Source organism: Balaenoptera acutorostrata, chromosome 1 (genome assembly GCF_949987535.1).
Source record: "Balaenoptera acutorostrata chromosome 1, mBalAcu1.1, whole genome shotgun sequence".
Taxonomy (NCBI): domain Eukaryota; kingdom Metazoa; phylum Chordata; class Mammalia; order Artiodactyla; family Balaenopteridae; genus Balaenoptera; species Balaenoptera acutorostrata.
Window position 1 is genome coordinate 1037501 of NC_080064.1, and position 23231 is coordinate 1060731.

At 52.6% G+C, this 23231-nt stretch overlaps 1 protein-coding gene across 1 annotated transcript in view; it reads right to left on the reverse strand.

Annotated features, from left to right (window-relative positions):
- The window catches only part of CFAP74 (cilia and flagella associated protein 74), an 88080-nt gene that overhangs the window by 11205 nt on the left and 53644 nt on the right, over positions 1-23231 (reverse strand). The window contains exons 19-26 of the mRNA XM_057558042.1: positions 22024-22186; positions 13236-13306; positions 12710-12832; positions 5572-5693; positions 3176-3304; positions 2874-2961; positions 2259-2432; positions 1378-1511 (exon numbers count right to left, since the gene is read on the reverse strand). Coding sequence (XP_057414025.1) covers positions 1378-1511; positions 2259-2432; positions 2874-2961; positions 3176-3304; positions 5572-5693; positions 12710-12832; positions 13236-13306; positions 22024-22186 — 1004 coding nt within the window. The remainder of the gene's footprint in view (positions 1-1377; positions 1512-2258; positions 2433-2873; positions 2962-3175; positions 3305-5571; positions 5694-12709; positions 12833-13235; positions 13307-22023; positions 22187-23231) is intronic.

Below are 23231 nucleotides of genomic sequence, written 5' to 3' on the forward strand. Positions count from 1 at the left end.
TTTTGTGAAGGAGTGGGGGCACTGTTCTTGAGGCGCTAGCCTGCTGTGTCTTCCCTTCTGCCTGGCAGAAAAATAAAGCCATCTCTTCCTAGGGGGGGGAAAAAAAAAAAATATATATATATATATATATATATTTATTTATTGCCCATTTTTGTTTCCTTTTCTGTCATGTTTAAAAAAATTCTTTTGCCTAAATATTTATTTATCTATCTATCTCCTCTGGGCTCCGCACGCACTGCTTTAATTCCTGAGGCCTCAAAGTTCGAGCTTTTCTAGCCTCCCCAAGACGGCTCCTGGCTGAGTTTTTGGCAGTTTCAATTTATACGTAGATAGTTCTTGATGAAACACTAAAGGCGCATTCAATCAGCAAACATCTATGGAGCTTCTACCATAGGTCAGAGCCCGTCCTGAGTACTGAGGTTATCTCACAATCCCCTCTTTTCCTGGGGCTTGTTTTCCAGAGGCTGAGAGAGTTGTGAACAAGCCCAGAAGGGTCCCAGCCCACGGGCGGGTCACTAAGTCCGAGGGGAGGGGCGGGCAGTGGGACGCAGCAGGGTGGCGGAGTCTGGTGCCTGGGTTTCCTCCACGGGTTCTAACTCTGCACTTTGCTCCCAAAGATCAGCGCCGTGAACCCCTTCCTGCTTTCCCTCAGGTGCGTCACAGCCTGGGCTCGCCTTCCTCCACGGGTTCTAACTCTGCACTTTGCTCCCAAAGATCAGCGCCGTGAACCCCTTCCTGCTTTCCCTCAGGTGCGTCACAGCCTGGGCTCGCCTGTCCCGCCGTGCCACATGCCCGGCTGGAGGAGGGCGCCAGCCCGACCCTACCCAGGGCTGCCCAGGCCCCCACCCAGGGCTGCCCAGGCCCCCGGCCAGGACCAAGCAGCAGCTCGGCTGGAATGTGGGTGGGGACTGGAGAGGAAGGGAAGGAGAGGGGCAGCGGGGCTGGCTCCACGGGGGCGGGACGCCCAGCACATTCCCCACCAGAGGCTGATGATCCCAAGTAGCAGCAAGAGCCAGCCCTTGTGCCCCTCCACGTCCAGCCCATTTCTCTCCCCAGCACCTTCTCAGCCCCAGTCCTCAGGGTAGACACGGAGGCCAGGGAGGCCCAGAGGCTGGCCCATCACACGGCGCGTGAGGGCAAGTGGGGCTCGCGCCCAGGGGATGCGCTGCACGCTCACACACGCCCACCGGTGCACTCACACACGTGCACGGCACACACGCCTGCAAGGCAGCCTGGATCCCAGGCGTACGGACCTGGGTCTAAGCTTCCTGAGGCCGGCACTGTTGCCCAGCCCTGTGGTCAGCCTGGACGGCCAGGGGCGGCTCCTCCCAGGCTGGCTGCCAGGGCCCTCCATGCGCCCCCTCCTGCCAAGCTCACCGGTTAATCTCTGACTTGCAGACGAGCTCGAAGTTGTACTCCTTGGCCTTGGTGGGCTGAAAGATTACATCGAGTTGCAGAGTTTCCAGCGGCAGGATGGTCCCGAACCCGTCACTGGGCTGGATGTCCACAAACTGGCAGACAGAAGACCATGGATGCCACAGCGAAAACCCAGTGACCTGCTGGGCAGGGCCACAGGGAGCCGGCGTGGACGTGCGTGTGGCCGGGGTGTGGCAGTGTGTGAGCCAGTGTGAATGTGTGTGTGGCTACAGGTATGTAAGTGTGTTACGTGGGCGTGAGCCCCTGTGTATGTGATCATGTGTGCAGATGAGTGTGTGTGAGAGGGTGGTGTGCGTGCATGTCTGTGTGTGTGTGTCTGCATGCACGTGAGCACTTGTGTGTATGTGAGTGTGTATATGTGTGAGTGTGCATCTGCATGCATGCGAGCACATGTGGATATGAGTGTGTGTGTATGTGTCTGCATGCATATGTACACATATGTGTGTGAGTGTGTCTGTGTGTGTGACTGTGTCCGCATATATGTGAGTGGGCAGCGGGGTCCTCGGTGGCGTGGCCCCGGAGGAGTGAGGACAGCCAGGCCTGGGCCTCGTCTTGGCCGCCCTGCAGGGCGAGGCAGGCAAGAGTCCCGGAAGGAAGGGCGGGGAGAGGACTCTGGATCCTGAGGGTGCAGCGGGCGGACAGAGGGCAAGAGAGGCAGGGTGAGGTGGGGATGGGGCAGCGGGGATGAGGAGAGGGACGGCCAGAGAGAGGCCCCGGCCAAGGTGCCTGGAGGTGAGCGTGGAGTCCGGGAGTGGCTCAGGCGCCTGGACCCTGGGCAGCAGCCCAGGCCCCAAACCTCCCGCTCTGACCACACGAGGCACCTTGGGGAGCCCGACGAACCCAAACTCCTGGGGCAGGAGGGAATGGTTGCAGAGGCTGACTTGGGTCCTGATGGCCTCGTAGACGGTGCAGTAGCCGAAGTCCACCCTCGAGGGGCTGAGCTCCAGGTCCGAGGTGGTGACTATGGCGTGGACAGTAAACCCCACGGGTTTGATCTGAAGTGCGGAGGGCAAGCGCATCCGGTCGCTGAGGTCAGTTTATGCAAGTGTTTCCAAAAATGAGAACAGCACCATCCTGGCTGTGAGCTGATGCCCGACGGTGCAGCTTGCAGGGACACACCCCCTTCCCTGCTGGCCCCTGGCTTGGGACGGGCAGCACGGGGGGGCGGGTGCAGGAGTGCGCGTGTGCACACACGTGTGCACCTGTGCGTCTACGTGTGCGGTGCATCGTGTGCTCACGTGTGGCATGTGTACGGAGGACGTGCACACTCCTGGGCACCTGGATCTGAGTGTGTGTTTGGGGGCCCTGGGGACAGCCCTGCCGGCCCCGGACAGCACTCGGGGCCTCTCTCCGATCCACAGACACCCTCCCTCCGTCTCCCCTGTGCCCTCTGCTCCCCAAGGGCGCCCGCGCTCCCAGAAGTGCCCCACACAGACCTGGTCAGCCACCCGGATAGTCATCGGGGCCTCCAGGACTCTGCTTTCCTTGTCAAAATACTTCCCGGCATCTTCCGGGAGGGAGCGTCTGAAAGAGACAGGAGGCACTTGAATGTTCTTTTCTTCTTTATATTTGCGAAACGACGAAATGCTGAACTATGAGGGGGCTTTGAAGTCAGACGAGAGCCAGAAATTACATAAAAGGTAAGAAACACAGGAGCCACGACGTGGGCGTCGAGCCAGCTTCCTGCTCTCACCTAGAATCCCCCCGACTGGGCGGAGGGACCCCCCGCGCCACGCACCTGGGCAGGAACTTGAGCTGCACCGAGTAGGACGACAGGGCCTGGATGTAGCCGGTCTTGGGCAGGAGCTCTAGGTGGCCCTGCAGCTCCTTGCACACCTCGAAGTTCAGGCGCAGAGCGGCCTTCGACCTGCAGCGCCCGAGGGCCGGGCCGGCGACGCCGCGTTTGGTCCCTGCGGGTCGGCCTGTACCCACCCTGCAGGGCCCAGGGCACACCCTCCCAGATGCCCCCCACCCCCTACTGTCGGAGAGTCTTCAGAGCCCTGCTCGCCAAGGGCAGGTTTTCCTGAAGTGACATCTGCTGAGGAATCCTTACAAATAAAAACGTCGCAACTGAAAGGCACCCAGTCTGTTCTCAGAAACCTAGTGTTTTCTGGGAAGACCCTCGCCGGGCAGGTGCTGGGTGCAGGGGCCTGGGGGGTGGGCGCCGGCCCTCCCGGAGTTTTGTCCTCCCCGCCCAGGCGTGGGCACGTGCCAGCACGATCCCTGCAGGACGCTCGGGAGGTCCCCAGACGGCCAGGCCTTGGCCAGTGACCGCAGTTTCCCCGATTTTTGTCCCTGTTTTCAGCTCAGGGCCAGCCAGAGAAGCCAGATGTACCCCCAACCAGCCACGGGGGCGCCGCACCCTGGCCACCCCGGGCCACAGCCCCCCTCGGCGCGCTCCCCTCCCCTCCCGCCTGCCAGTCTCCAGGAAGAAAGGTGGTGGGCAAGCTGCGCCAGGCCTGTGGGGGAGCCCCTTCCTGGGCTGCCCGGGAACCCTGGGCCGTGGTCCAGAGCCTCCCAGGCCTTCCGGCGCCTCCTTAACCACCTGGGATGATCGTGGCCTGCCTCGTGGCTGCTGGGGCCTCACCCTGAGGGCTGAGCCCCTCTGCAAGGAGAGCCCACAGCCCGACAGGGACCCCTGGGAGATCCACGGGCTCCTGGGTGGTCCTGGCCGAGGAGGAGTAAAAGGGGGCACCTTTGACCTCTGACCCCAGTGTCACCAAGCCCCTCCCCTCAGTGACCTCTGGCCCCAGTGTCACCCAGCGCTGGGCGTCCCCTGCCACGGAATGTGCCCAGACTGGCCCTCCCGCCCTCAGCAGGCAGCAGCCCCGCCCGGGTTCCCCGCTGGCTGGGCTCCTCCTCAAGCAGCTGTTAATGTGACCAGGGTCATTGCGAACGAGCTCCTTTGCTACACCTGCGTCCATAAACCCGGTAAATTAAACAAGTGAGGAATGCTGAATTCTAAAATCGCTCAACAGGGACCTCCCTGGCGGTCCAGTGGTTAAGACGTCGCCTTCCACTGCGGGGGGTGTGGGTGTGATCCCTGGTCGGGGAGCTAGGATCCCACGTGCCTCACGGCCAAAAAGCCAAAACGTTAAACAGAAGCAATATTGTAACAAATTCAATAAAGACTTTAAAAATGGTCCACATTAAAAAAAATCTTTAAGAAAATATAATAAAATCAGTCCACAAATGTATGATGTCGAGCCTGTGCCTTGGGGAGGGGCTGAGAAAGCACAACCCCCCCTGCTCCCTGTCTCCACCCTGCCCCAGGAGTGGACACACTCTGAGTCCCGAGGTAAACCGACCAGAGCCCTGCAAAACCTCGTTTCCTGACCAAACCCACCTGAGTCCTGTCCCGAGTTCCCAGCTCCCTGGGGAGAACAGGCCCCTGACGTTTGCAGTGCTGAGGCCCAGGGACCCAGCGGCTGGCGCACGTGCCAGTCTGTTTCCACCCAGGCCGCCCGTCGCCCCCCCTCCAGGCTGGAAGCAGGGCCCCGGGTGGCAGCAGCCTGCCAGGTACGCAGGTGTGTTTGGTTAATGAAAATCCATTAAGCTCTAACTGTAGGATTTGCCTGCTTTTCTCCATGTAATTGAACTGCACTAAAAATTAAAAGGAGCGTAAAAAAGAACTGACAACTGTGGTGTCCGGACGCCCTTGCAAAACACTGCGAATGAAACATGCTTCTTGTCTCGGGGCTCCGTCCACTTTTCTTCAGAGGACACACCTCCTTCCCTGTCTGTGTCTGAGAAGGGCCTGGCCTGGCCATGTGGGGGGGGCGAGCTCCCCAGAGACACAGGGGTGACAACACTGACTTATTCTCGTGGTTCTGGAGGTCAGAACCGGACACAGTCTCCCGGGGTGGAAGCCCAGCTGCAGGCAGGGCTGGTCCCCTGGGAGGCTCCGTGGGGCATCGTTTCCTGGCTTTTCCAGCTTCTGGAGGCACCGTGTCCCTCGGCTCGTGGCCCCTCTCCCATCTTCAAGGCCAGCAGCCTAGCATCTGCCAACCTCTGTCTGACTCTGGTCCTCTAGCCTCCCTCCTGTGACGGCCCTGGGATTCCAGTGGGCCCTCGGGGTAACCGCAGGTGACCCCCGCCCTGAGGTCCGTGACCTCACCCCTGCCGAGGGCTCACCGTGTGTGGACGAGGATGGAGTCCTGATACAGCCGGTCGTACATGCAGATCTTCAGGTCTACGTTGGGCTCTGGCACCCAGACTGGCACGTCGATAGCAACGCCGACGACTTTGAAATATACCTGAATTTGAACATGAAAATCCGACAACGCGTATTTCCATCAGCAGAGCAGGCGTGCCCGTGAGCGCTAACGCAGAGCTCAGCAGCGGTGTTTTGTGACTCTTACAAAAACTGGAAGGTTAATAATTAAACTGGGCATGTTTTGGAGATCTATGGCACTTTTTACATCATATAATTTAAACAATCCTTTTTATTTTCAAAATTTTTAAACATAAAAAGATAGAATGGTACGATGGATCGTCATGTGCCCACCACGCAGCTTCATAAATATCAACATTTTCAGCTGTTTAAAAAAACCCGGGCTTGCCTGGTGGTGCAGTGGTTAAGAATCCGCCTGCCAATGCAGGGGACACAGGTTCGAGCCCTGGTCCGGGAAGATCCCACGTGCCGCAGAGCAACTGGGCCCGTGAGCCACAACTACTGAGCCTGTGCTCTAGGGTCTGCGAGCCACAACTACTGAAGCTCTCGTGCCACAACTACTGAACCCCGCGCACCTAGAGCCCCGTGCTCTGCAACAAGAGAAGCCACCGCAATGAGAAGCCTGTGCACCGCAATGAAGAGTAGCCCCCGCTCTCCACAACTAGAGGAAGCCCGCGCGCAGCAACGAAGACCCAATACGGCCAAAAATAAAAAAACAAATAAATAAATAAATTTATCGAAAAAGAACAACAGCCGTTTTATTGCAGACTCATGCATCACACAGGCAGTACACGCAGCTGAAACAAATGGAAGCTCAGGGTTCTCGAAGGGCCCAGGAGACAGACGCTTCTCCCCACCTCGGACCCTGGCGTCGGCTTCCTGCAGTCAGACCAAGCTTCTCGGTCTTGGGAGCTTGGGATTTGTGGGTGTCCTGCAGAGACAGCCTGTGCACAGCAGCCCCCCTCAGGCAGGAACAGTGACCACCAGCCCACACAACTGGGTGGAGGGTTTCCCTTCCTACCACCTGCAGGACCGTGACCTTAGAACACACCAGCGCTGGATCCGAGGCCACAGGGTCACTGAAACATACAACCCATTTCCAGGGCCAGAGACAGGATGGACAGAATAAAAAGAAAGCATGTCCAGAGAAACGGAGCAGCTGGGAGAGTCAGGAGGGGATTTGAGGAGAAGCACGGCCACATCACTCAAAGGCAGTGGTGACAGCAGGTGAACGGTGATCCACCGAGGGGGGCGGGGGGCTGCTGCCGAGAGGCACTGAGGCCCGGGGCAGCGTCCTGACCGCACGGCCAGGCAGGTCAGAAAGAGGCTGGTCCCGCCGGCACCGGAATCAGCACCAGGCGAGCAGGCGGACACATGCGGTGACACGTGACATACGAGGCTGGGGGACAGGCGTCCGTGAAGCAGACGGGGTGGTCGGCACAGGAAGCCCCCGTCTACGGAGGAGCCAGCCAGGGAGGGTAAGAAAGGCAGAGACACGGAAAGGAAGGGCCAGCCTGCGCTGGGGCCATCCCCACGCGGAGACAGTGGGCAGCGTCCTCACACCCCTGAGGGGAAGGGTCTGCAGGCCAGCAGAACCCAGAACCTGTCACGAGGGACCCATCTCAGGAAAACAGGCAGGCAGGATGGGAACCCAGACCCCCGTTCACCCCCGGAGGCCGAGAGCCGCCCCAGGGGCTGCATGTGCACCACCCCCGGGGGAGGAGGTGGGGTAGGAGAGTGGTCAGGGTGTTCACTGTCCCGGCTCGCCTGGCAGGGCCCCCGTGGGCTGGCAGGTCCTTGACCCGAGGTCACAGCCCCGGCCAGGCCATCCTCTCCAAGTGCTCAGTTACCCAGGTCTGGTCCTTGTTCCTTCCTGACACCACAGCAAGGGCTCTGTGGGGACCTATGGGGGTACCGCGGGGAACTGTGGGACTCCCTGGGTACTGTGGACATGTGGGAACAGTGTGAGTATTATGGTACATTGTGGGGTATTGTAGGGTATGGCCTATTCCTTGGGGTTTCTGTTACAAATAAATGAATATTGTGTCTCAAATCCCTGGCCCCTGACAGACTCATTCCTATATGGGAAACACACCAGAGCAGAGACTCCTGATGGCGAGAGGAGAGGAGAGTGTGGTGAGCACAGAATCATCAAATGGTCACACCTGGACAGAGATGGCCACCTGCCTGGAATCGTGGACCACAGCGTTGGGTCAGAACTCCTGAAGCAGTGGGAGCAGAGTCGGAGGAGATTCTAATAATTCTAATGACAGTTGAGTGAAACTGAGACATTGAGGGCCAAGAAAGAGGGTAAATAAAAGGGACCCAAAATCACGTTTTATTTTGGTCATAAGGAAGTGTTGGTGGAGTGAACTGCTGGGGTACCGTCCGTCTTGGAGGACTGTCCTCTTGCACTTAAGAAATAGAAAGTCAGGGCTTCCCTGGTGGCACAGGGGTTAAGAATTCGCCTGCCTGCAGGGGACATGGGTTCGAGCCCTGGTCTGGGAAGATCCCACATGCCACGGATCAACTAAGCCCGTGTGCCACAACTACTGAGCCTGAGCTCTAGAGCCTGCGAGCCACAGCTACTGAGCCTGTGTGCCACAACTGCTGAAGCCTGCATGCCTAGAGCCTGTGCTCTGCAACAAGAGAAGCCAATGCAATGCGAAGCCCGCGCACCACAACGAAGAGTAGTCTCCGCTCGCTGCAACTAGAGAAAGCCCACACACAGCAACAAAGACCCAATGCAGCCAAAAATAAATAAATAAAATAAATAAATTTATTAAAAAAAAAAAAGAAATAGAAAGTCATGTGGGATTTAAGGGCTGGGAAAGGGGAGGGGACTGTTCATTGAATGGAAAGTAGGATTTCCAAATAACAGGGAAAAAAGGAATAAGTAGCAACTTGATCAAACCAATGAAAACAAGAAAACTGAAAGTGAGGAAACAATATGATAAAATGAATAGTAGACAAAGCTAATGGAAGTAGTAAAACAAAGTGTGCCAATATTATGCTGCAAATGCACTGGATTCTCCCCCTAAAGGCAGACAACATTAGTCTGGGTCCACAGACAAAACCTGGCCCCTTAAAAGACACACGAAGTCATTAAAAAAGGATAAATATCGGGGGGCGGGGAGGACAAAGGGATATGAGGTGAAGGTGAAGCAGAGGAAAGCAGGAGTGGCCCTGTCGTTACTGTGGGATCAGCTGGATGTAGAGGTGCCATGAGCAGCAGGATGAAGGGGGATGTTTGGTTCTGGTGAAAGGCACGATTCACGATAAGAAAACAACTATAAACCCTCATGCATGAAACAATAAAGCAGCTGAACAGAGCCCTCTGTTAGAAGTGTAAGGAGACCTCTTGCACTGTTGGTGGGAATGTAAATTGATACAGCCACTATGGAGAACAGTATGGAGGTTCCTTAAAAAAATAAAAATAGAACTACCATACGACCCAGCAATCCCACTACTGGGCATATACCCCGATAAAACCATAATTCAAAAAGAGTCATGTACCAAAATGTTCACTGCAGCTCTATTTACAATAGCCAGGACATGGAAGCAACCTAAGTGTCCATCAACAGATGAATGGATAAAGAAGATGTGGCACATGTATACAATGGAATATTACTTAGCCATAAAAAGGAACACAACTGAGTTATTTGTAGTGAGGTGGATGGACCTAGAGACGGTCATACAGAGTGAAGTAAGTCAGAAAGAGAAGAACAAATACAATATGCTAACACATATTTATGGAATCTTAAAAAAAAAAAAGAAAAAAAAATGGATCTGAAGAACCTAGGGGCAGGACAGGAATAAAGATGCAGACTTAGAGAATGGACTTGAGGACATGGGGAGGGGGAAGGGTAAGCTGGGACGAAGTGAGAGAGTGGCATGGACATATATACACTACCAAATGTAAAATAGATAGCTAGTGGGAAGCAGCTGCATAGCACAGGGAGATCAGCTCGGTGCTTTGTGACCACCTAGAGGGGTGGGATAGGGAGGGTGGGAGGGAGACGCAATAGGGAGGAGATACGGGGATATATGTGTACGTATAGCTGATTCACTTTGTTATAAAGCAGAAACTAACACACCATTGTAAAGCAGTTATACTCCAATAAAGATGTTAAAAAAAAAGTGTAAGCAGAACTTCTCAAAGATCGGGTCATAAGGGAAGATGGACGTGTGGAAGGAACATGGAGGGAAGCCAAAGCATCTTGACAAAGAAGAACAGAGCTGGGGGAATCACCCTCCCTGACTCCAGACTATACTGCAAAGCTACAAGCATCAAAACTGCATGGGGGCTTCCCTGGTGGCGCAGTGGTTGAGAATCTGCCTGCTAATGCAGGGGACACGGGTTCGAGCCCTGGCCTGGGAAGATCCCACATGCCGCAGAGCGGCTGGGCCTGTGAGCCACAACTGCTGAGCCTGCGCGTCTGGAGCCTGTGCTCCGCAACGAGAGAGGCCCGCGCATCGCGATGAAGAGTGGCCCCCGCTTGCCACAACTGGAGAAAGCCCTCGCACAGAAACGAAGACCCAACACAGCCAAAATCAATCAATCAATCAATCAATCAAACATACGCATCTGATTCAAGATCCTCATTAAAAAAAAAAAAAAAGTCACAAAAAAAAAACTGCATGGTACTGGCACAAAAACAGACACATAGATCAATGAAACAGGAAAGAGAGCCCAGAAATAAACCCATGCGCTTATGGTCACCTAATCTATGACAAAGGAGGAAAGAACATACAATGGAGAAAAGACAGTCTCTTCAACAAGTGGTGCTGGGAAAACCAGACAGTTACATGTAAAAGAATGAAATTAGAACATTCTCTAACACCATACACAAAAATACACTCAAAATGTATTAAAGACCTAAATGTAAGACCAGAAGCTATAAAACTTTTAGAAGAAAATGTAGGCAGAACACTCTTTGACATAAATTGTAGCAGTATTTTTTTGGATCTGTCTCCCAAGGCAAAGGAAACAAAAGCAAAAATAAACAAATGGGACCTAATTAAACATAAAAGCTTTTGTGCAGCGAAAGAAACCACTGACAAAATTGAAAAGACAACCTACTGAATGGGAGAAAGTATTTGCGAATGATATGAATGATAAGGGATTAATATCCAAAATATATATAACAGCTCATACAACCCAATATCAAAAAACAATCTAATTTAAAAATGAGCAGAAGGGAATTCCCTGGTGGTCCAGTAGTTAGGAATCCACGCTTCCACTGCAGGGGGCCCGGGTTTGATCCCTGGTCAGGGAACTAAGATCCCGCATGCTGTGTGGCATGGCCAAAAAAATAAAAAATAAAAAATAAACAAGTTAAAAAAAAATGAGTAGAAGACCTGAATAGACATGTTTCCAAAGAGGACATGCACATGGTCAACAGGCACATAAAAAGATTCTCAGCATTGACAACCATCAGGGAAATCCAAATCAAAGCCACAATGAGATATCACCTCACACCTGTCAGAATGGCTTTCATCAAAAAGTCTACAAATAACAAGTATTGGAGAGGATGTGGAGAAAAGGGAGCCCTCATGCACTGTTGGTGGGAATGTAAACTGGTGCAACCACTGTGGAAAACAGCATGGAAATTCCTCAAAAAACTAAAAATAGAACTACCATATGACCCAGCAATTCCACTCTTGGGTATACATCTGCAAGAAACAAAAACACTAATTTGAAAAGATACATGCACCCCAATGTTCATGGCAGCATTATTTACAATAGCTAAGATATGGAAGCAACCTAAGTGTCCATCAACAGAGGAATGGATAAAGAAGACGTGGTGCATATATACAACAGAATACTACTCAGCCATGAAAAGAATGAAATCCTGATGTTTGCAGCAACATGGATGGACCTAGAGGGTATCATGCTTAGTGAAGTAAGTCAGACAGAGAAAGACAAACATTGTATGTTATCACTTATATGTGGAATCTAGAAAATAAAACAACTGAATGAATATAACAAAACAGAAACAGACACACAGATATAGAGAACAAATTAGTGGGTACCAGTGGGGAGAAGGGTCAGGGAAGGGGCAAGATAGGGGTAGAGGATTAAGGGACACAAACTACTATGTATAAAATAGATAAGCTACAGGGACTTCCCTGGGTCCAGTGGCTAAGACTCTGCACTCCCAATGCAGGGGGCCCAGATTCGATCCCTGGTCAGAGAACTAGATCCCGCATGCCACAAGGAAGATCCCGCACACAGAAACAAGGATCCCATGTGCCACAACTAAGACCCAGTGCAGCCAAATAAATAAATAAATAAATATTTTAAAAAATAGATAAGCTGCAAGGATATACAGGACAGCACAGGGGCTATAACTGATATTTTATAACTTTTTTTTTTTTTGGCTGCACTGCACGGCTTGGGGGATCTTAGTTCCCCGACCAGGGATTGAACCCGGGCTCACAGCAGTGAAAGTGCCGAGTCGTAACCACTGGACCACCGGGGAATTCCCTATAATGGCTTTAAATGGAATATAACCTATAGAATTTTTGAATCACTATGCTGTACACCTGTAACTAAAAAAAAATACCTCCACAAACTCAGAGTCCCAGTAAGAAAGAAAACACAATAGAAAAATTGGCAAATGACTTGAAAAAAAAAAAACCCACGGAGGGGCATGAATAATGTGAATAATCCAGCTAATAAATCTGTTTACAGCCATTAGATACACTTTCTTCATATGCACATATCATATTTATAAAATCAATCTTGCCTTTGGTCACAAAGAAAACTTTAACAAATTAAAAAAAAAGACTTTGCAGATTATATTGCCTGAGCATAATTCAATTTAATAAACTTATAAATAAATAAATCTAAAAAGTAATGATGACAAATTTTTACTGGGAAATTAAGAAAGACATCCCTAGTGATTAAGTGCAAGGTGTGTGTGTGTGTGCATGTGTGTTCACAGGTGTGCGTGTGTTGGCTGTGTTGCCAGCCACGTGTGCCACTGACTAGCCACGCAAGCGTGGGCAGTGCGGGCAGCAGCCTCACGTGGTCGTGGTGGAGGGGACGTGGAGGGCGGGGACCCCGTGCCCAGGGAGCAGCAGGGTACTCACGGTCGGGCACTGCTGATTCTTAAACACGACCTTGAACCTGGTAGAGACCGCTCCAGGGACGATCGGGGTGAAGATGACGGGCACTTTGATGGAGCTGAAGGGGCCAATCTCCCCCTCTGTTATCTGCACGGCAAGAGAGGTGGGCAGGGCCGCTCAGCCTTCACGTTCCCGTCACGGCATCTCCCGTGGCCTCACCACGGCCGGGTCACTGCGGGGGCGAGTGGTGGCAGCCCCCGTGTGTGCACTCGCTCTCCTGATGACCCGGTCCTTGCACACACACGCACAGCCCCCACGCTCTGGCTGGGGAGGCCCTGCGTCGGTGTCTCCTCTGAGCTGGACTAGGGGCACCCAGGGCCCTGCCTCTGCGGCTCTGGGCCTGCCCGGCCCCAGCCTGAGACAGGGCAGCCGGACACCGGCTGAGACAGCTAACTGCCCAGCGGAGGCGAGTCCAGCGGCCAGACTAGTCTAGTCCGGCTCTGGTCAGTTGGACGGACCACCCTGGGGGCCGGAAGAAGGTGGGCCTGACCTCTCCCAGTGAGAACTCCGTCTGTCCCTCGTTGGGAGGTACAGTCACGATGGTGGTCAAGGCCACTCCCTCTGATTCTGGAAGACAAGGGTCCAGGTGTGAGGCTGGCCGGGCATGGCTGGGCAGCTCTGCCACACCCGCCTGAGACGTGGCCACCCCCCACCTGTCCTCCCGGGACGCTAGGGCACCATCCGGCCCCCTCCCTCTGCCAGACCAGGCGCTGTTCTGGGGCTCGTGGGGGCCACCCCAGCCCTCCTGCGCAGACAGCTCGTCCTGACAAGGCCATCTCCTGCTACCCGACCCTTCCGCAGGGCTAGGGGCCACAGGAGGCCATCACTGTGGCCCAGGCTCGCGTGCATGTGGCCCCGCAGACCCCTGCCCCGTGGCCACCTCCTGGTCAGGGACCTCGGGAACTCGGGGACCCCCAGGCCTGGGGCTTCTCAGGTGGATCTGGACAGTGGGCACCGCGGCCTCTGGAGCAGGAGGCTGGGCGGGGAGAGGGTCCCTAGTTGCCCAAAGCCCCAGCGCAGGGAAGGGGGTGGGTGAAGGACGCTGGCCCCAGGGCGGCCCGGCGGGTGCAGCGGCCTGAGAGCAGCGCATCGGAGAGGGGACGGCCGAGAAGTGGACCATCTGGGGCTTCACTTCGAAGCAGGAGGAGTGGAAAGTGGGCTCAAGGGGGTTTGTATTAAGATGAGGAAACAGCAGGGTGCTGTGTCAGGGCTGGGCCAGGGTGGGGTGTGGGGAGGGGGTCAGCCATTTCCCAGGGACCCACCGGAGCCGGAGGGGCTGCTGAGTCCTGGAAATGCAACACAATATCCACTTTCAGGTGATAATAAAATGTTCGCAGCCTAATTTTCACACTTATTTAGCCTTGTCTGTGTGCACATTGCCTGCAAGTTTTGAACATCCCTTCCCCACTGGTGGGCCATGGATCCCGCCCCACCCCTCGGGATTTGGGGGGGCACCCCAAGAATGGCAGGCCATCCATGAGGAAGGGCAGACCCCGCTTCCTCTCATCCGAGAAGGTCTTCCTGTTGACTTTGCACGTGAACAGACCCAGTTTGATAGGAGAGGCGAAGGTCAGCATCCCTTCTGAGTCCTTCCCCAGCTGGGCTGCCAGGCTGGCCCCGTGGAGAGCCCAGGTGCACAGCTGCGGCCTGCCCCAGGCTACCACAGGGCAGTATGCACCATTTCTGGGGCCTGGGGTTGTAAAGGCAGAGGCCCCCAGTTCTGGCTCCTCCAATTTGACAGACTTCTCACGCAGCCAGCAGCTACGACTGTCACCAAGTTGGGTGGGGGAGAGTGGGCCAGTTGGTTCCCATCACCCCAATGTTTATGTCCTTGTCTGCTTCAGGAGTTACCTCAGTGAGAGTCCAGACCTGGGCCCACGGGGCCCTTCCCTATGCCCCGAGTCCAGGCCAGACCCTGGGGTCAGCTGCTTCATCTTGCATGGATGCTGGTTGGGGTCACTCAGTGACCCAGGGTGGAATCGTGTAGGTCAGTTTCCTGGGAATACGGTGAGCTTCCACTAATTCTAGAATCAGGCTGTTAATGATTAGGAAGACTTTCATTAATTATGTGTGCAGTGTATCTGCTCCATGCGTCCATTCTGTTCTGTCAGTCACAGAGTGGATATTTACTCACTTCCTGGAGTTAGAGGCATTTCGACATTTTAGAACATTCTCAGCTAGTAGCTCTTTAAATACTGTCTTTTCCTGATTCCAGTGGACAAATCGTTCCTGACTCATCCTCAACAGTACACGTGTTGTACTGCTTCTTTCATGTTTCCATCTGTATCTTCTAGTTCCCTAATTGTCTCTTCAGCAGTGTCTAATCCACAGTTTAACCCAGTGATTGGGGTTTTGTTTGTTTTCAGTGATCATATTCTTATGCTAGAAGTTTTATTTGGTTCATTTTCTTTATTGTTTAAAAAAAATAAATTTATTTATTTTTGGCTGTGTTGGGTCTTTGTTGCTGCGTGCGGGCTTTCTTTAGTTGTGGCGAGCGGGGCTACTCTTCGTTGCGGTGCGCAGGCTTCTCATTGTGGTGGCTTCTCTTGTTGCAGAGCACGGGCTCTAGAGCGCACGGGCTTAGTTGCTCCGCGGCATGTGGGATCTTCCCGGACCAGGTCTCGAACCCATGTCCCCTGAATTGGCAGGTGGATTCTTAACCACTGCACCACAAGGGAAGTCCCTCATTTTCAATTCTACTTGATCTTATTCCTTTGTGATTTTTTCAATGTATTAAGTGTGCTTATTTTATTTTCAATGTCTGATAATATAATATCTGAAGCATGCAAGATCGTAATGCTCTCTATCGTTTGTTTGTGCTGAGGGATTTCTCTCCCATTTCTTTTTTTAGTGTAAACTTCTGCAAGTTTTGACAAATGCATACAGGGTGTATCCCCCACCACAATCAAGATACAGAATATTTCCATCACCTCCCCACCCGAATTCTCCCTGTGTCCCTTAGTAGTCAATCCCTCCCCTGCTCCTGGAAACCACCGATCTGTTTCCTGTCCCTACAGTTTTGCCTTTTCCAGAATGACACATAAATGGAATCACATGGTTTGCAGTTTTCTGCATCTGACGTTTTTCATTAGTGTGATGTCGTGAGGTGCATCCATGTTGTGTGTGGGTCCCCAGTTCATTCCTTTTCATTGCTGAGTAGCACTCCAGAGCAGAGAGGTGCCAGGTTGTTTATCCACTCACCACTCAGCAGACGCTGGCAATCACAGAGAAACTCTCTACATGCATTCACGTGCAGGTTTCTGTTTGAAGTTAGTTTTCATTTCTTTGGGTAAGTACCTAGGAGTAGTGTTTCTGGGTTGTATGGTGTTTGTTTGACTTTATAAGAAATTGCTGAACTGTTCCGCACAGTGGCTGCACCACTGTGCACTCCCAGTAGCAACGGACGAGAGTCACGGCAGCGCCTCACCAGCACTTGCTTCTGTCGGGTGTTGGGGTTTAATCTCGCCCTTCTAACAGGCGTGTAGTGACAGCCCATTGCGGTTTTAATTTGTTTTTCCTTCTGTCTACTGTTGTCAAGTGTCTTTTCATGTGCTTACTTGCCATCCACACATCTTCTTTGGTCAAGTGTCTGTTCAGGTCATTTGCCCATTTGAAAACTGGGTTATTTGTTTTCTAATTGAGGTTTCAAAGTTCTTTATACATTTTGGATCTGTTCTTTATCAGGTCCATGATTTGCTAATATTTTCTGCCAGTCAGTAGCTTATCTTTCATTCTCTTAACAGTCTGTTTAGAAGAGCAGATAGTTTTAGTTTTGATGAAGTCCAGAGGTTTTGTGGTTTTTTTAGAAGTACAGTTTATAAGTTTAAAGAATGGATCATGCTTTTGATGTCATATCTAAGAAATCTTTGCCCAAACCAAGGTTACACAGATTTTTTCCTATGTTTCTTTTAGAAGTTTTATAGTTTTAGGTTTTACATTTAGATCTATGATTTTGAGTAGTTTTTGTTTACAGTGAGAGGAATGGATGGAGGTTAATTTGGGGGCATATGTTTATCTAATTGTTAAGGTCTCATTTGAGGACAAGACTTTCTTTCTCCAAGGAATTACCTTTGCATATTTGTGTGGGTCTATTTTTGGACCCTTTATCCTGTCCCATTGAATCCGTGTGTCTCTCCCTCTGCCAATATCACGCTATGTGTTACTCCAGCTTTAGAGGAAGTGTTGAAATCAGGTAGTCTGAGTCTTCTAACTTTGTTCTTTTTCAAAATTGGTTTAGTTATTTTAGGTCCTTTAGATTTCTATATAAATTTTATTTATTAACAAATTTTTATTTATTATTTATTTTGGCTGCACTGGGTCTTAGTTGCAGCACACAGGATCTTTGGCTGTGGCATGCATGCGGGATCTAGTTCCCCGATCAGGGATCGAACCCAGGTCCCCTGCATTGGGAGCTCGGAGTCTTACCCACTGGACCACCAGGGAAGTCCCTCCATATAAATTTTAGAATCAGCTTGTCAATTCCCATAAAAAGCCCTGCTAGATTTTGATTAGAATTGCATTCATCTACAGTCAGTTTTGGGAGAACTGACCTCTTAACAATATTGAGTCTTTCTATCCACAAGCTCCATGGATCTCCCCATTTATTGAGGCCTTTGATTTCTTTCATCAGAGTTTTGTAGTTTTCAGCATACAGACCCTGAACGTTTTTTCTTAGCTTTATAACTTAGTAGTTCATGTTTTTGGTGCTATTATAAATGATACTTACAAAAATTTAATTTCCAATTGTTAATTTCTATCTAGAAATATGCTTGATTTTTGTATATTGTATCCTGTGACCTTGCTAAATGCACTAGTTCTGTAACTTTTGGGGGATTCTTTGAGATATTCTAGATAGACAGTCATGTTGTCTGTGAATAAAGCTGATTTTATTTTTTTCTTTTCCAACTTTATTTCTTTTATTTCCTTTTCCTGCCTTATTGCACTGAATAGCTATGAGTGAATGAACATTGCTGTACTCCCAACCTTCAGGAAAAGCAGCCAATCTTTCATCAAGTAGGATGTTAACTGTTAGGGTTAGTTTTTGTTTCTTATTTTTCAAAGGTGCCCATCATCAGGTTGAGGAAATTTTCTTTTACTCCTAGTTCACTGAGATCTTCCATCACAAATGGATGTGGAATTTTGTCAAAAGCTTTTTCTGCATCTGTTAAGACAATCATAATGTTTTTTCTTCTTTCTTCTGTTGATATGGTGAATAATACTGGATGATTTTTGAATGTTGAACCAGCCTTGTGTTTGGAGGACAGACCCCACTTGCTTATGATGTATTATCCTTTCTCACATCCTGCTGGATCCATCTGCTAGTATCGTAATGAAGACGCAGAACAGTTTTTGACTGTGAGCACGTGCTTCCTGGCACTTTATCTGTGGAGTTCCTTGAGTTCTGAGCTGAAGCTGCACTTTTCTGGAGAGGGCTGGGCTGGCCTTTGTGTGGCTGGGCCCCGAAGCTCTTCCAACCTGGGACCACTTTACCCTAAAGTCTCGGCTGGAGACAGGAGGGGGTCACAGGTCCAGGCTGCAGACCCACATGGGACTGGCTGATAGTTTTCTTTTCTTTTTTTCCTTAAATAAATTTATTTATTTTTGGCTGTGCAGGGTCTTTGTTGCTGCATGCGGGCTTTCTCTAGTTATGGCGAGCGGGAGCTACTCTTCGTTGTGGTGCACAGGCTTCTCATTGCGGTGGCTTCTCTTGTTGCCGAGAACGGGCTCTAGGCATGCAGGCTTCAGTAGTTGTGGCACGCAGGCTCAGTAGTTGTGGCCCACAGGCTTAGTTGCTCCGCGGCATGTAGGATCTTTCCCGGACCAGGGCTCGAACCCGTGTCCCCTGCATTGGCAGGTGGATTCTTAACCACTGCACCACCAGGGAAGCCCTGGCTGATGGTTTTCAATTATCAAGGTGACCCCCTCGCCACCTTTAAAGGGCAAGGGGCCCATGCTGCTGCTTCCTTGCTGCTCTGCTCTGTGGTAGTTCATACTCGTGATGTGCTTGTCCGCCACGTGTGCAGCCCTCTGAGGCAGACCCTTTGCTCTGACCACTCCTGCCGTGCCCCATGCTGCAGCCGTGGGGAAGGTTCTGGGTCAGCAGGTCTCAGGAGCCCACGCTGGGAGCTGCACAGCTGATGTGAGGACCCCCACGAACCTCCCGTGGGTGGTGGCCCAAACTCCACTCGGAAGGCGGCCCCTCCCGACGTGTGGTGCTGGGGGTCAAGGCCAGCTGACCCCCTGAGCCAGCACAGGAGACAGAGGAGGTGAGGAGGGAGCCCCACCCACTCACCCTCTGTCCCCCTGGGAACAGGACCACCTGTGTGCACACCAGCGTCTCTCCTCTCTCCACGTTTTGTAACCTCTGTTCTGATCCGCTGATCCATGTGTCCTTATCTGGACCACACTGTCTTGATTAGTGTAGATTTAAAGTAGGTCTTGAAGCCACGTGTGAGATTACAAACATGGTCTTTTGAAAGATGCTTTCCTGGAGTATTAGAAAAATACCGAGGCAGGGGTCCCATGCACCCCTGCATCCCATGTTCTCACCAGCATTTATCAACAGTCCCCCAGGGGCTTCCCTGGTGGCGCAGTGGTTAAGAATCCACCTGCCAATGCAGGGGACACGGGTTCAAGCCCTGGTCTGGGAAGATCCCACATGCCGCGGAGCAACTAAGCCTGCAAGCCACAACTACTGAGCCCGAGTGCCACAACTACTGAAGCCCACGTGCCTAGAGCCGTGCTCTGCAACAAGAGAAGCCACTGCAATGAGAAGCCCGTGCACTGCAACAAAGAGTAGCCCCCGCTCGACGCAACTAGAGAAAGCCCACATGCAGCAACAAAGACCCAACGCAGCCAAAAATAAATAAAAAATAAGATAAACAAATATATACATTAAAAAAAAAGCATATGGAAATGCAAGTACCTAAAATATCCAAAGCAAATACCTTGCCAAAAAAAAGAGCAAAGTTGGGTGACTTAACACTACGCGGCCTCAAGGCTAACCCTAAAGCTACTCTAATCCAGATGGACGGTGCTGGGTCAGGAGAGGTAAATGGGTCAACCGATCAGCATACAGAGTCCAGAAATATACCCACACTTTCAATACATTTGCAACAAAGATAACAAATCAATCCATCAGGGAAAGGAAAGTATTTTCAACCCGCGCTGCAGGAACAATGGGACATACACGTGGGAAAAAGAAGAGCCTTGGTATCTACCTCACATCACACACAGAAATTAGCTGGACCACAGACCCAAACGTAAGAGCCATGTCTTATGTCCTTATGGCCTTGGGATAGGGGAAAAGTTGCTATAAAGTCATAAAACACACACCACAAAAGAAATGATGGGTAGATTTGCAAACATTAAAATTAAGAACTTTGGGACTTCTGGGACTTCCCCAGTGGTCCAGTGGTTAAGACTCTTTGCTCCCAATGCAGGGGGCCTGGGTTCGATCCTTGGTCAGGGAACTAGATCCTGCACGCATGCCACAACTGAGAGTTCGCATGACGCAACTAAAGATCCCTCATGCCGCAGTGAAGATCCCGTGTGCCGCAACTAAGACCCGGCGCAGACAAATGAATAAATAAATAGAACTTTGGGACTTTCCTGGCGGTCCATTGGTTAACACTCTGCACTTCCAGTGCAAGGGGTGATGGTTTGATCCCTGGTTGGGGAACTAAGATCCCACATGCCACGTGGCATGGCCAAAAAAATAAATAAATAAAAAATAAAATAAAATAAAATTGAGAACTCTGATTTAAAAAAAGAGATCATAAAGGGAGTAAAAGGACAGGCCACGACTTCGACTTGGAGGCAATATTTGCAGCCTCCTAACTGACAAAGGCTAAGTATACAGGATCTGGAAAGAACTCCTATGAATACATAAGACAAACAACCCCATCGAGAAGTGGGTGAAAAGCTTTAGCAGGTATTTCATACAAAAGAAAATACAAATGGTAAACAGGCACCTGGAAAGACAGGCAACCTCGCTGGTGGTGTGAGGAGTACAAACGGGAGCCTCCCTTCCCAGGCCTCCAGACCGGCCCCAGGGAGCTGCCCAGTGGGACCCAGCCACGGGCCGCGGGTGGCTGTGAGCTCTTGAAATGTGGCTCTTGGGAAGGAGGAACGAAATTCTCCTATTACTTAATTTTGGTTAATTTAAATCTGAATAGCCAGATGTGACTAGTGGCAGCTGCATTGGGTAGCGCAGTCCCAGCTGCAGCCACGTGGGACAAGAACAGACGTAGTAATAACAGTGAAGCTGCGCGTCCCCCGTGATGCGGCAAAGACACGCCCCAGGGAGACTCACACACATGGAGACGCCGCCTGAGCCCCTGCGCGCACGGCCCACGCCGTGAAATCCCCCTGATGTGAGCCGGTGGGAGTGGCCTGTGACCGAGGTATGTTCGTGAGAGGAGCCGCCACGCAGCGGAGGACCCCTGTCCAGTCCACGTGGACGCCCCACACAGCTCAGCAGCCAAACAACTCAGGATGCACTCGCCGCGGCTCCGACGCAGGAGAAATCCAGCCGTTTCTGACCGTGAACGTGGATGGAAAAAGTAAAGGGAGGCAAGGAAATGCTGAAGACAACGCCAGAGGGATGTCCCGGGGGGAGGCGGTGTGTCCGGCGAGGGCGGCGCACGGAACCCCGTCCTCCTCAAGCTCCGCCTGGGCTCGGGCTGCCTACACTCTGGCTCGTCTTTAAACTGTCCTCACGTGTTATACGCACTTGACTTCCGGACGGAGTTCAGGGCGGCCCCAGCCAGCCTGGGGCCTTCAGCGACCCCATCAGCAGAGCCCCCAGACCTCCTCCCCATCCCCTCCCTCCCTCCCTCCATCAGGCAGCGCTCCTCAGATGTCCCAACAAGGACCATCAAGGGCCGGGAGGAGGGCAAATTCCCCCTGTGGCCAGCCTGGTGGTCCAAAGCTGGGGATTTCCTTTAAGTCTTCTGTTAGCTTAAACATGGATGCAAACCTTAATCCACTCCATAACCAGTATGTAGTTGAATATACAAATACGTATGAATATTCTCTTACTTACTTAAAACTGGAGCCCTGGAAAAATTCTGCGCCGCCCGGCCCCCTGGCACCACACTGGCCCAACCGGGCTTCGCCGACGCAACCGTGCTCGGAGTGGCTCCGGAATCTGTGCCTCTGGGGCCCTCCGACCCGGCCTGCCAGGGCCTCTGCCCCTCAAACAGCTGGGACCCGGGGCCCTGCCGCCAAGGTGCCCCAGAGCCGCGTGCTGAGCGCAGGCCGCGGGCCCGGCTCACCTACGGGGCGCCCCTCCTCCTGTTCCTTCACGTCCAGCTTTCCGGACTCCTTCTGGCTCGGCACGTCTGTGGGCGAGGACTCATTGCCCTCCATCAGCTGCTCAGAAAAACTGGTGGCGATTTTATCGTAAAAACCTTTGTCTTCATATGTAAAGCTACTGCTCTGGAAAAGAGAATGTGACACCTTTACTGGCACTTTCCACTTGCCTTTCCCATCAACCGTCCAGACCCGCCATCTGGGGAGGGCCACGTTGACAGCCAGGCCGTGATCCGGGCTGGGGGCCGCGGGCTCCCACACCACCCCTCAACAGCTCTCTGGCGACCCGTGCGGGGCTCGTCCGGGGCTCAGGCCCCCTCTAGCCCGGGCGGGCTCCTCCTCGGCCCTGTCCCAGAGCCTGCTGCATGTGGGCACACAGCCAATTCCTCCAGGACGCCTGCTCTTCCCCCACGTGGGCTTGGGCCCCCCAGGCTCTAGCCCCGAGCTCTCCTGGCTTCAGCTCAGATCCCTGCAGGCTGAGAGCGGCCCACCCCCACCTCTGCTCCTTTCCCAGAGGTCACTGACCCCCAGTCCTCTCCCCTGGGTTCACAACAGACCGACCGAGTGCCTGCCGCGTGCAACTCAGGGGCCATGGGGGGACACACGGGGCACTGCCTGGCTGGAGCTGCCGTCCAGCCGGACAGACACCCACCAGGAGAGGGCTGGTGCCCGCAGGGAGCCCTGAGGGCCCAGGCGCTTGTCCTCACCCCCAAATAATCCCCCCCAGGGTCCACTAGCTGTGCTGGAAGTTGTCTCCACTGATGGGGTCCCACCTGTTTCCGCTTCCTCAGCAGCACACGTGCACAGCCTTCCCGTGAGAGGACCAGGGCCCCCCTCGCACCTTTGGGAAAGGTGCAGGGGTGGGGCAGGGTTTGCTGTGTGCTTTTCAGCCTGGGGTGTCTGGGCTGGACCGCCCGTCCCCACAGGCTGGGACTTTAGGGCCTGGAGCACTTGGCCACCACCTTGCCAACACGTGTGACGGGACAGCATCCTGCTGCCCTAGGTGCACTCCTTACGGAGACAGATCTCTTCCACCTAGACTGACCAGAGGCCGTCCCGCTGCTGGGCCTTCTCCCGCCCACATCGACGTGGCCCCCTGTACACTGGTGGGACTGTGTCTCGGGGCAGGAGACGCCACGTGCTGCCCTCGGCTGAGCAGTCACGGCGTCGG